We start from the raw sequence: 12,870 nt of genomic DNA on the forward strand, positions 1-12,870 counted from the left end.
GCTGGGATTTATTTAGGCTGTGCTGCCACCTGGTCTGTCACAAAATGGGAAACAGCAAGTTCTGTTTAATTTTACAGCAGTGTCAGGAAACAAAATGGAAAATTTATACCAATGGTATTTCAGCCTGTCCAAAGAGCTGAGGGAACACCTGAAGCAGCTCCACCAACAGAAGCACAACCTGTGGCCTGTGCAAACATGGGCTCACAGGTGCCAGGGGGCCTGGAAAAGTCACTGAAAGCAGATTAACACCACAACTTTCCTCTTCTGCTCCCCTTCTGTGGATGCATTTCTCCTTTCAATAGCTCTGAGCTGGAAAGCATCAAGCACGAGACGGGACTTGGCAAGGTGCCTTCAGGAAAGGCCCCTTTGAAACTCACCCCTGATTCTTTCCACAGGAGCCTCTCAGTTAATAAATCAAGATAAATCAAGGCACACACTGGGAGATCGATCTTTCATACATCCCCGGGTGAGGACGGGAACCTGGGACAGGACACGAGGACGGAAAGCAGGGCATGTTCTGAAGGACAGCTCTGTGCTCAGTGACTTCCCCCACAGGGAGGGAAGAGCTGCTCTTGTGTGCAAAACAGAAAGAAAAAAAAAAAAAGGTGTATGAAAAGAGAAATCACCACCTCTGTCCCACAAGCATTCTGAGCTCCACCGGAATTCCTGCACCGGGCAGCTCCAGGAGGAGCAGCTCTGCTCACAGAATTGTGCACACACAGACAGCAAACCCCTCTGGGTTGGGATTTAATCATCCAAACAGACTGTGGTAGTGAAACAACACTGCTCCTCTAATACACAACGGGGTAGAAGGGTCAAGGGAACTTAAGAGTTTAACCAATAAACAAATTCCTGCAGCTAAAAAGCAAGAAATGAGCTATTTAGGCACTTGGCTGTGCTCCCTCCCAGAAATGCACACGGAGTATTTTCCTCACTGCATCTGTGGCAGGTAGTAGAGCTCCAAACAATTTACAAATGTTACCCAGGAGGAGCCTGTAGGAAGTGAAGCCCCACAATCTCTGCCTTGCACACACAACACACGGTGCCTCTCACTAATTCCCAGCTAACGAGCCCACACAGATTACTTGGGTTTTATTGAAACATGAAATATTTCCTATAGTGCCAGTTTTACTGGGAGGCCATTTCAAGGAAAGCTCCTTATCTGGTTTTTCTAGTACTTGCACACTTTAGGGGGCTGGGTGGGTGTCAAGTTCCCAAGCTTTAAATACACTTCAAAAATTGAAAAACAAACAAAAACCCACAAAACGTCCCTCCTTAAAAAAACTCAAAAATTAAAAAAGAGACAGGGAAGAACAGGAAAAGAAATTCACTTTCCCTGCATTGTCTTAGCAATATACTTTCCCTACCTGAAGGTTTAATTTCACAGGGAGAGTATAGGAAAATCAGTGATGACCAACATCAAGGTAAGTCCTTCCATGAAATTTTTCTGAGATTTTTCAGACAGAGGTTGAAAAAAATCTGCATTGAATGCATAAATTTGCTGCTGCTGCTGCTACTGATATGTTCACATACTGAATATAACGTACTTTTTTTTGTTTTAGTAGCCCTGCTGGATCAATTTACCTATTTCTCTTTTCTATGGGGTAACATCAATATCAGCAGCAGATAAGAGAGAAATATGCTGAGAATTACAAGTAAGTACCACAAACAGAGAGGGAAGGATCTGAATGCATAAAGAGACCCAAAATGAGCTTGGATGTATGTGTGGAAAGAGTGGACATGGGATGCACCAAGGGCTGGAGCCCCTGTGCCATGGAGACAGGCTGGGAGAGCTGGGGGGGTTCAACTGGAGAAGAGAAGGATCCAGGGAGACCTTCCAGCACCTTCCAGAGCCTAAAGGGGCTCCAGGAGAGCTGGAGAGGGACTGGGGACAAAGGATGGAGGGACAGGACACAGGGAATGGCTTCCCACTGCCAGAGGGCAGGGAGAGATGGGAGATTGGGAAGGAAGTGTTGGCTGGGAGGGTGGGCAGGCCCTGGCACAGGTTGCCCAGAGAAGCTGTGGCTGCTCATCCCTGGAAGTGTCCAAGGCCAGGTTGGATGGGGCTTGGAGCAACCTGGGACAGTGGGAGGTGCCCCTGCCCATGGCAGGGGTGGAACAAGGTGATCTTGAACCCAAACCATTTAGGATTCCTGACATGCACTGCTGCCACATTTGGTAGGGTAACTCTGGAGCTTTTCCTCATCCCCCTCAATTCAATGAGCACTTGGGGATCCTATTTATTGTGCTGTTCTAAAGCTTCATCCCAACCTTCTCACCACCCAGCTCCACTTCTTTATAACTTACTAAGTTACATCCCAGTCACCAGTTCAGAATCTTTTTATAAACCCCTCAAACAGCTTTCAAGAAGAAGAAGTGAAACTTCTCTCCTGAGCAGACAAGAGTGGAGAAAATGCAGCATGAGATTTTCATCTCAGTATATGCATCAAACAGCCAGACATCTCTCAGGGGTGTAGAGGTGAACTGTCTGGGAAGAACTGCCTTCACAGAGGGAAAGCAGAAGTGGCATCTCTCACTCCCTGCCAGTGCTGAGCACCTTTTCCTGCAGTGCTGGGTTTTCTCTGGGCAAACCTGAATTCCCTCAAACGCAAGGTATGACTTCGAGGATCCTGCAGGTGGGTTTTTGGGGAGAGGAGGCAAGATTGGTGCTTCCCCACTGGAATGCAGCTCTCTCTGTATTCAGAATTCCTCATGGAGAAGGGCTGCCTCCTCTTGGCACATCCCAGACACCATCCTGAAGAAAGGGAGTTGCTGTAAGAGCATCACATGCAGTTGTTGATTCCCATCACGTGCCCCACAGAGGCCCTGCCACAGGATGGTAACTCTGAGCCTCAGGCATCTCCCAGCTCCAAGGAACCATTTCCTGGCAAGCCTTTGCAGCAAGTACCTCTCTTCCCCTGCACTGATAAGAACAGATGTCTCACTGTATTTTTAGCCAGGCTGACCCCAGATCACACAATAAACACCTCTCAGTTCCTCCCGAGCCAGGGCAGATTTGGATCAGCAGCAGCAGCACAGCAAAAAGTTCCCTCCACAGCTCCTGCCCTGGATGAAAAGGATCAGAGCAGGGACTGTTTGCTCTGGGAAACAGCACATCATCAACAATCCATTCCCAGTGTAAACCCCCTGATTTTGGGTAGGCTTTTCTTTTAGAGCTCAACAAGAACTGTTGTGGGAATAACACAAGAGATGCTACATCTTGACAATAACTACCTCTCTTTTTCCCTTTTGTTCAAGGAGCAAGAGCAGAGGGTTCTCTTCAAGGTGACCACAGCTGCCTTCCTATTACAGAAGACTGGCAGAAATAAATACCCAGCCTAAATGGAAGCAGTCTGTACCCATCTGTAACTTTAACATATCATTTCTGGGTGCCAGCTTCACTTTGCACTACAAGAGGCAAGAGACAAGTTAAAGTTACTCCATAACAAACTTTCCACATTGTCCAAGACCCAGTGTCAGGCAAACTAATCAGGGTAACAACTACCAATCTAAAAAGAAATATTTATTTATTTAAAACTCATGGGCTCTGAAAAAAATCAGTCAGAACGTTGCAGGACTCTCTGCACTCATATACTGGCTTTCTGAAATATATACTATTTATCTACTGCCAAAATGCTCTCAGTCCTCCACAAACCACAGGACAAGTGGTGCCTGTCTGAAAAAAGCGCCATCTAAATGAAAAGCATCCCTATTAATTGGATTAAAGACCTTTCAAATACTTGCATTTAGCACTGACTTCTCCCCTTCAACAAAAAAACCACCTTTCACCCTAAATGGCAACTCCTCCCAGAAAAATTTACAACCAGTAGAACACTGGAATTCACAGCAATGCCATTAACTCTGACATCACTCCTACCAGGAAAACGTTGGTAAAGACATTTTTGAGCAAGATTATTGCAAACAGTAGGATAAGTGGGTGGTTTTTTCCCCCTGGTCCATGAGATTTCAGTCCCTCTTGCAACGTTCCAGCCTGCTGCTGTCTGAACACCCCCCACCAGAGACAGGAGAAATACAGAAACTGCCCATGCAAACCAGCAGTCAAACCCAAGCAAGGAACAAACAGCACATTCAAGAGGTCAGAGAAACCTGGAAAAGAATGGAAGTGATGGAATTGCTGATTCTCTTCCACAAAGGAGCAACATCTGAACAGTAGCAGTGTCCTGAAACTGCCTTAAGGCTCCCCAACATGAAATTCTTTGTTTTGTAGATGCAGGAAAGCTTGTGGATGATTTAAAGCATTATATAGCACCATTCTACATTTGAAAAAAAAAACCTAAAATAAAATCTCTTTTTATATATTTATAAGTTATCTTTTGCTTATATAAGCACAGTAAAAGACAGACCCTGCTGTGAGGCAAAGCAGGGGTGTCACACTCAGGGAATGGGGCTCACCTTTGTTGAGGAGATGGGGAAGTGAAAGGTGAATTCTACAAATTGTACAGAAAAAGTGGCAGAGCCAAGGGAGGGCTGCAGGCCTGCCAAGAGATCTCCAGTCCTTTCCACACAAAACAACTATTCCTCCTTCCCAGTTTATAAATTGATTTTATCTGCTGTCCTAGTCCTTCAAAACCGATTCAATTTTAAGTGAAAGGTTTTTTTCCATTACACAAATTCAGTCCGGACTTACTCTGAGCTTTGCAAGATAAGGAACTAAAGAAATTGGGGAACTAATTAGTTCCCAAAGACCTCACTGTGCCCACTGGTAACTCAAACATGCAGGTGTTCTGCACAGAGACCTGACTCTGTCACTCAGAGGACTGAGGTTTTGTTCCCAGCAGCTGGAATTGGAAAAGTTGGGAATTCTGAGAACAGAAAGCCAAATGCCACTTCTCAGCAAGCAAGTAAACAGAAAAAAAGCACATGCCAGTCATTTAATCTCTCAAGTTTCCTCCAAGGAGGACAATCTTTCACACTACAGAGAGTGCAGTGATGGTATCACTTTGGGAATGTGGCAGGAAGTTCCACTGATTTCCTCATTTTCTGGCTTTAGAGGAGGCAGCAGAATGTAGTGGTTTGTCTACTAATCACAAGATACTCCAAGTAGGATCCAAAACTTTGTCTCTAAATTGGTTTTGTAACAGTGATTTAAATCCAGGATTCTTTGGACAAGGTTGGTACCTTCCAGAAGACACTTGTTAATTATCTCCTGGCTACCTGCTCTGACCTGCAATATAGTAGATGGCAGTAATTCAAAGCAGTGGATGATCCTACAATAAATAAATAAATACAACCCCATTTTCCTCAAGCAGACTTTCCCCACAGCTGCAGGAAAGCTGAAGGTTCCTCTCTTTACCTCAGTGCCTTAAAAGAAACCAAATGTTATTTGGTTCTAAAAGGAATTTAAGTGCATCCAAACAGTCCCTTTGCTTAGGCAGAGGAAACAATTTGCCTTTTACACTTCTTGAAAATGCTGTTTAAGATTTCTTATTGGGAAAAAGGTTACACTCAAACAACCTCTCTTCCAGGAGGTTTTCCATGTGTGCATAAAGAAAAGCAGAGGTTCACGTGGACTCATGTCAATTTAAGCCACATCCTTCAGTGTTTAAAGTCTTCCTTCCTTAAGACACTTCTCAAGAGCAAAAGGACAAAGGAGATGTGAGTTTGTTAATATGGGGAAAGAAAGAAGGATAAGAAATAAAGATTCTAGTGCTGAATTGGACAAGATTTCTCTTATCCCAGCACAGAATGTGATTTCTTAAACAGCTTCATGTGACACTGGCAAGAAAAGATGCAAAGTGATAGGAAAGATCCACACAACAGGTTTCATCTGGAGCAGATTTTTGTGGGGCTTTTTCCCCAAAATACACTTTCCAAAACCCTCTAAGTTTCTCCACTACTTTGGAGGCAACACCTTCCATCAAAGGGAAATATCTGGGAGTCACTTTGCAGGGCACAATCCCAGCCTTTCCAAGGAGCTGATACTGGATGGTTGTACCCAGGAACTTTGCTGATCCTGAGTGTCACAATTCCAGCCAGTGCAAAAACCAAGGCTCCTTGGCACTTTCATTCTTTAAAACAAATTTCTACATGCTTAACAGAAGAAACAGGCTCAGCTGTCACTTTGAACCCACCCAACTTCAATCTGAGGCAGTCCCAGGCCAATTGGCAGCTGGAGCCTCTTGATTTTCAGCTCACACACAAAGCAGGGGTTTTGAGACTCTTGTTTTCACTGGAATTTTTCTTAATAGAGTTCTGGGTATTGAAGCCAAGCTCGCATTAGAGAGCCTGAGTTTGAAATTCCTTAAAACAATTACACAGCTAATTTAATCATGCCATTGTTTAAAGGAAATTAAACGTAAATATTTTGATCTTTACAATAAAACTGCTAAAGTGAAAAAAAAAAGAACTGTGGTCAAACAAAATCTGTGGAGAAGAACAATGTGAGGAAATTAATTAAACTGTGATGCTTAAGATTGCTGGTTAGTTCAAGATAATGAGGAGCTTTACTTCTCCTTTTATATTCAAGATCTATTTTCAGATTTGGAGAGGCAGGTGGGATTTGAAAGACACATCTCCAGTTTATCACTGGAACTATCAACATCCCATCCAGGAGATCCAACTCAAAACCCTCTGAAGTTATCCCAAAGATCCTCTCTGCCAAACTGTGGATTTTTTGCTGCAACTCTGTATTATGCAGCCATTATTAATGTTTTCTAATCTTTCATTCTGAAGAGCCTCAGCAGGTATTTCATTAATTAACTGACTGTAACTCCATTGACTGCTTCTGATTCCCAGATTTAGTTAGTGGTGGGAGGGCAAGGCAAATATCCATGACTGAGGAGCTGGACAGACAGCTATGGATGAGACAGATCTGGATGAGTCAGCTCTGGATCATTTGTTGAGAAGTAAAGTGAAGATCTGCTCCCACCCTCCCAAAAATGACACCATTCAGAGGAAGAATCTCTGGAGTACCCCAGACAAGGAGTAAATTATCAGTGACAGAACAGTGACAAAAGGTTTCCATTCCATAAATAAACAGCAGGAGATGTTTAGGCTGTATTTGTTTACCAGGATTTGTCTTCTCAAGCTGGTACCATCTGTAAAATGCCCTTTTCTTCTGTTCACTCAGGTCCGACCCCTGCTGCAACAGCCAATGGGAGATCCGGCTCTGGCTGATCCCTGGAAAAACCAGAACAAAACACAAAAAAAAAGGAGAAAGGGAAAACTTGTTATATCTAAAACATTTTTAGGTGGTTTTTATACTGATAAAAGGTGTTGCCTCACAAAGCCCAGGAACCTGCAGTGCTTGGATCCCAGGAAAAGCAGAGCTGAAGATTCCCTGCCCTGCCCCAAACTGCTTTAACTTCTCCCTGGTGTTTTTTGTTCATCCTTACTCAAGGGACATCCTGGAATCGGCCCAATCGACCCACAGGCAAAAAGGGTGCAAAAGTGGGAAGCCAAATCTACCAGCGACTCCAATTGTCCACAACTTCCCCGACTCTTAAACTTCTTCATCTGTGAAATGGGAACAAGTCCCTTCCCCACTGTTACAAGTATATAAGATAGTTAAGAGATCGTTATCACTCGATGCTTGAATGAGGGAGATAAACACAGAAACAGTCTGGGTGATACAGATCAAATCAGCCCAGAAGTGGAGCAAACCAACTGTCAGCAGCTGGAACAACGGCCAGAAAACAACCCAGGAAGGGCAGCTGTCTGCCAGCAAAGCAGGAGTCAAGCTCCAGGTATCCAGGTATGATTAGGGACAAAATATTCCACTTTTTATAGCAAGATTTCTAAGAGTAAAAAGGGGGAAAAAATCATAGAAGGTAATACAGTTATTTCCAAAGCCTGACAGCAAATGAAGGATCAATGCAGAAAGGGCAAAAAGTGATTAGGAGGGAAACTAAACAAAACAAGAGGTTTAAAAAGTGCACCAGGAGGTGAACTGTAGGTTCACTTGGCAACATCAACAAATGTATACAGTTTGCTGAATAACTGCAGCAGAACTTCAGGCAGAACAACTCCCTGTGCTTTCCACAAGGCTCTTCAGCCACCAGGAAGGGTTAACAACATCTCCACTCTCCTGAGAAGTGAAGTTTTAGGAGGTGCTCCAAGTAACAATATACTGCCAACACCACCTGTGCCACCACCTGCTTGGTGATAATGCCCAGGCAGGTAGAGGCTGGTTCTCACACAGAAACCAAACTCCCTGTTCCCTCTTGAGATGCATCAAGGTTTTGTAAGATCTCATAATCATATTTAACTCATGAAAAACAACCCCCTGTAGTTTTACTGCTTCCAATCTGGGGGTTTTACTGTGCTTTTTTTCTGTGTTGAACACCGAAGGCAGTTAAGTTCAGAATGTCTCAACTTGACTCTCAGGTACCATATTCAGGTGGGTTTACTCCAACCAGATTTTTAAAATCATGGGGTTTATACTCTTAATTGTTCTTCCTTAAACGGAATTCTGGAGGCTATGAAGTTTTAATTATCCTGGGGAAAAGGGGTAGGAATGTTTTGTTTCGGAGGCAGAAGTTTACTGCTGTTCACCAGGGCTGTGCCCACAAAACAGACCCTGATTTTCTTAAAACCCATTCCCAGAGACTGCCTTGCCCACAACTGAAAGAGCTCAGGAACAGCTGGGGCAGCCAAGAGTTGCCTACCCCCAGGGCCCACACTGGGATCTAAAATTGAGTTTATATTACAAGGGAAGTGGAATTATTCAACCAAGCAGAAATCTTAGATCCTGCCAAGTTTACATCAAGTAACAGTGGAAGTTACAAGTTAATACCAAAAGAAGTCAATTCAAGTTGGTGATATCCTCTGGCCCAGACCAAAGCTTCAAGAGCCTAGTTGAAATCATGCCATCTAGATGCTTGATCACCAGTGAAAGGACCAAGTTTCGAAAATTTGCAGCTCTTGACCTACTCTTATGATTTATAAAAGCCATTTTTTGAACACAGTGCTGTGGGACACGAAGGTTTGGCTGCCTGGCTCCCATCAATCACTGGGTAACAGCACCACACATTTACTTGTTTACTACGGTCCACTTACACTCACTGCAGTGAATTAGCGTGTGCTGAGTGCTTGGATAACAAACTAAGACATAAACACAGAGCACTGTTAGATAAAAATTATAAATAAGAGATTAGATGTCCTCAGCAAGTGGAAAATCCGAATTCTCCTCACAAGGCTGCCTGACACGGTCACAACGTGGTACAGACGTGACCACTCCAGACCATGTGCTTGGGACAGCACAAAGGGGAAGGAGCCAAAAGACTCAAGCTGGGTGTTGCCATGTCCACTTTCATAGAATCACAGAAAATTTGAGTTGGAAAAGACCTTTAAAGGTCATCTAGTCCAACACCCCCTGCAATGAGCAGGGACATCATCAACTAGGTCAGGTTGTTCAGAGCCCCATCCAACCCGACCTTGAATGTTTCCAAGGATAGGGCATCCAAAAACTTTCTGGGTAACCTGTGCCAGGGTTTGGCTGTTCTCATTGTAAAAAGCTTCTTTCTTCTATCTAATCTAAACTGATCTTCCTTCAGTTTAAAAACATTACCCCTTGTCATAACAGGCCCTGCTAAGTTTGTCCCATCTTTCTTATAGGCCACAATAAGATCTCCCCAGAGCCTTCTCTTCTCCAGGCTGAACAACCCCAATCCCTTCAGCCTGTTCTCACAGGAGAGGTGCCTCATCCTTCTAATCATCTCCATGGCCCTTCTCTGGATTTGCTCCAATGTCTTTTCCCATCTTTTAACCTGGATCTGTCTTACCACCAACTCTGCACTGTCACAAGGTACTGAACTGCACCAAAGTCCTCCAATGCAGAGCTGTATCTCTGCTGGAATCCTTCTGTGGCAAAATAACTGGTGTCATTTAGCCACAGCAGCTGATCCTTCGACTCACTGGGAGTCCTCACAGTTCACAAAGCTGCTTCTGCAAAATGTTCTTAAGGCATAAAACTTATCTGTACCTCAGCTCGGTTTAGAGGCCCAAAAACCACATTTCAACGGCTTTACTGATCAAGGTCACGTGCAAAGTCTGCAGCAGAATTGATCCAGGATCTCCTAGATCCCAGTGTCCTAATCCAAATCCATCCTTCACTCTATTCAATTAAAAAAACAACCCCCCTCAAATTGTCGTGTCAGAGTTTGTTGCATCTCAAGTGCCTCAGGGCCAGGGCCAGGTACTGCCACACCAGGACCACGCCGGCACGTTGCCTGTAATCATTCCTCTCTAGGAAATTGCACTGGCAGGAAAAAAAGAAATCCTCCTGCTGCCAGAAGTAGTTTAATGAAATAAGTTCTCTGGAATACTGAAAATCCAGCTGTGTGGAGGAAATTCACTCCCAAACTGAATGGGGAAGACTGTCATCCTCTGGGCCCAGCAACAGCAGGGCCACGAACACGTGGCTGTGAGCACACATAGTTTTCTCACCGAAAACACTGAAGAAAAGTGGTGTTCACAAAGGGCTGTTGCAATTTAAATGCTGACTTCTTGTGTCACACATCACTCCTTCCCGTGGCAGGTTATGCTTCCTAACAATAAACCCCACGGAGGTGGCAGGTCGTGCTCACTCCTCTGGCCAGCCCTGTTGGCTGCTACACAAGTTACTGGGGAAAGAGTTTCCCTTTCAAATATATAAAAGAAATGGCAAAACACAGCATCAAGAGGAGGCAACTGGTATCTGCAGTACAAATCTCCTCATAACCCTCAACGCTGCTACTCAGCGAGTCTTTGGGAACTGGTTTTCACCTTCACAGATTTGTTCGGCGGCTCTGCTTTGCATTTCTTTCATGTTTCTTTCAGGAGAGGTTTTTAGAAGCACCTGGAAACACGTCAGACCCGGAGAAGAAAGTAACTGACTGTGTTTTAATTCTTCACTTTGTAAGCAAAGTCCTACATCCACAGAACAAGTGCTTGCAAAGGACACCTATCAATTTAAGGAGATTAGCAAAGCTTGTTTACAGAAAACCTGCAAAGATCAAAATCATAGGGGGAAAAAAAAGCTTTCTCTGTGTTGTCATGAGTTTAAAAAAAGAAGGAAGGAAGGAAAATGTTTTTCAAAATCCAGTGGCATGCCATTTCAGATGATCAGTAACTCAGTAACTTTCTGAATTCTCTTCACACAACAGGACTAGTTAAGTTTCCCTTTGTATCTGCATTTGTTCAGCATCCCTGTGTGTAGGTTTCAAACCTTTAGGGATTTTATTTGTTCCAGCAGTGCTCCAAGGCTGCCCTCCACTGCACTGGATGCTGTGTGTGTTTAGCATAATGGAAAGCCAACTCCTGGAGTTCTCATCTCAGTTAAGACAGAGACAGTAGGACAGGGCTGGGCTGTACCAGCAGAATAATTGGGAAGGTGAGCAGAACTGCATCCTGCAAAGCTCTATGTGTACTTAAAAACAACAACAAAAAATGACCTCTGTGTTTTTATTCTTGGGGTTTGTTTTGGTTTTTTAAATGGTTTGGTTTTTTAAAAAATCTGAACTGAAATTTCTGCTCTGCAACCTCAGGAAAATGAGGATTTTTTTATTTTTTGTGTTCCTTCACTCCCCATGTGTAAAAAATGGGAAAGGTAGTATTTCTAAACCTTGCAAAGGCATCATCCATCAAAAGATTTATTCCCACCTGCAAAGGGCTCATCCCTGAATACTCCTCCCTCTCTCCTTTACTGTAGCACAGAACAGACAGTTCCTGAAAACATTTCCCCCACTTTCCAGCCCCATTTGGAAGCTCAGGCAGCATCTCTTAGCAAGTTTACATTTCTCTTTTTACCCTTTGCCTTCTGACCAGAACTCAATTGATGCCCAGTGGCAATTAAGGCAAATTGCAGCACAAGACTTCAAATTATGGCTGATAAAAATTTGGCCCCTCACCTGCCCCACATGGGGCTGAACCCCCACCCTGAGCAAAGCTGCAGCTCCTGGTAAAAGCAGCTCCAAATCCAAGACAGGAAATTCCGCAGGAACTATTATTAGCTCCTGTTTATACTGTCATTTTTCTTATCAGTAGGAGATTATTTATACAGAGCCCAACCCAAGTGCTTCTTGTTTATCTTATTACAGACACCATTAAAAAAGTTTCTATAAAAAGCAGCTCCTGTTTTTAGGACCAGCACTAATAAGTGTTATGTTAAGGTTTTGCTTCTTATCAATCATTCCTTTATTTTCAAGTCACCATTTAATACTCTGTTACTATTTTCCAACCTGCCCTCTCCTCTCAGAACACCATAGAACGTCTTCCAGGTTTAATTTTTTCCCGTCAGATTCATTATCTAAATCATTTTTAAAGTTTCTGGTAATTTTATATGGACTAAGAGAGCCTAAAAAATTGTTCTACTGCAACAGCTGACTTTAACCTTCAGCTCCATGTTCCTCTGTCATGTATCCTCCCTCTCCATCACTTCCCCTGTGCTACAGCAGGAAAAACAAAAGGAAAAGCTGTTTACTGATGCAGAGGCTGGGGTAGGAACGTGGATTCTGTTATTGCTTTGCAATATGAGAATTAAGATGAGAAAAAGGAGAAACAGATTTCTGAATGAAAGAGGAGCTCGAAGAATTAGCAAAATAAGGCAAAATAGAAGTTTCAAGGGGTCCAAGTTGCAGTGCAGGTTTCTGCTCCAAGGGCAGAGCACAGCAAGTTACAGAGTGGGGATAAATAAGGTCGTAAGCATTGGGGAGACATCACAGCCTCTGAGGAGCTGATCAGAAATGTGCAGCCTGAAGACATCCAAACACATTGGTTCAGCTCAAGTTTAGCACTTGTATGTCCAATCTGGCTGGTTCAAACCCAGCCACAATTAGGACAAGGCAGCCAAGTTCTGGGCTCCAAGCTAAAGGTCCAATATCACTGTTCAGATTCACTGTTATTGCTTTCCCCCTCCCCATGCCATGATCC

At 43.7% G+C, this 12,870-nt stretch overlaps 1 protein-coding gene across 9 annotated transcripts in view; it reads right to left on the reverse strand.

The window, feature by feature from the left end:
• The window catches only part of HMBOX1 (homeobox containing 1), a 109,792-nt gene that overhangs the window by 31,247 nt on the left and 65,675 nt on the right, over positions 1-12,870 (reverse strand). For all 9 annotated transcript variants that reach the window (XM_051812150.1, XM_051812161.1, XM_051812130.1 and 6 more), the window contains exon 5: positions 7,030-7,140. In XM_051812150.1, coding sequence (XP_051668110.1) covers positions 7,030-7,140 — 111 coding nt within the window. The remainder of the gene's footprint in view (positions 1-7,029; positions 7,141-12,870) is intronic.

This window comes from Manacus candei, unplaced genomic scaffold, assembly GCF_025592945.1.
Source record: "Manacus candei isolate 608988 ecotype Guabito, Panama unplaced genomic scaffold, ASM2559294v1 h1tg000007l, whole genome shotgun sequence".
NCBI classification, from domain to species: domain Eukaryota; kingdom Metazoa; phylum Chordata; class Aves; order Passeriformes; family Pipridae; genus Manacus; species Manacus candei.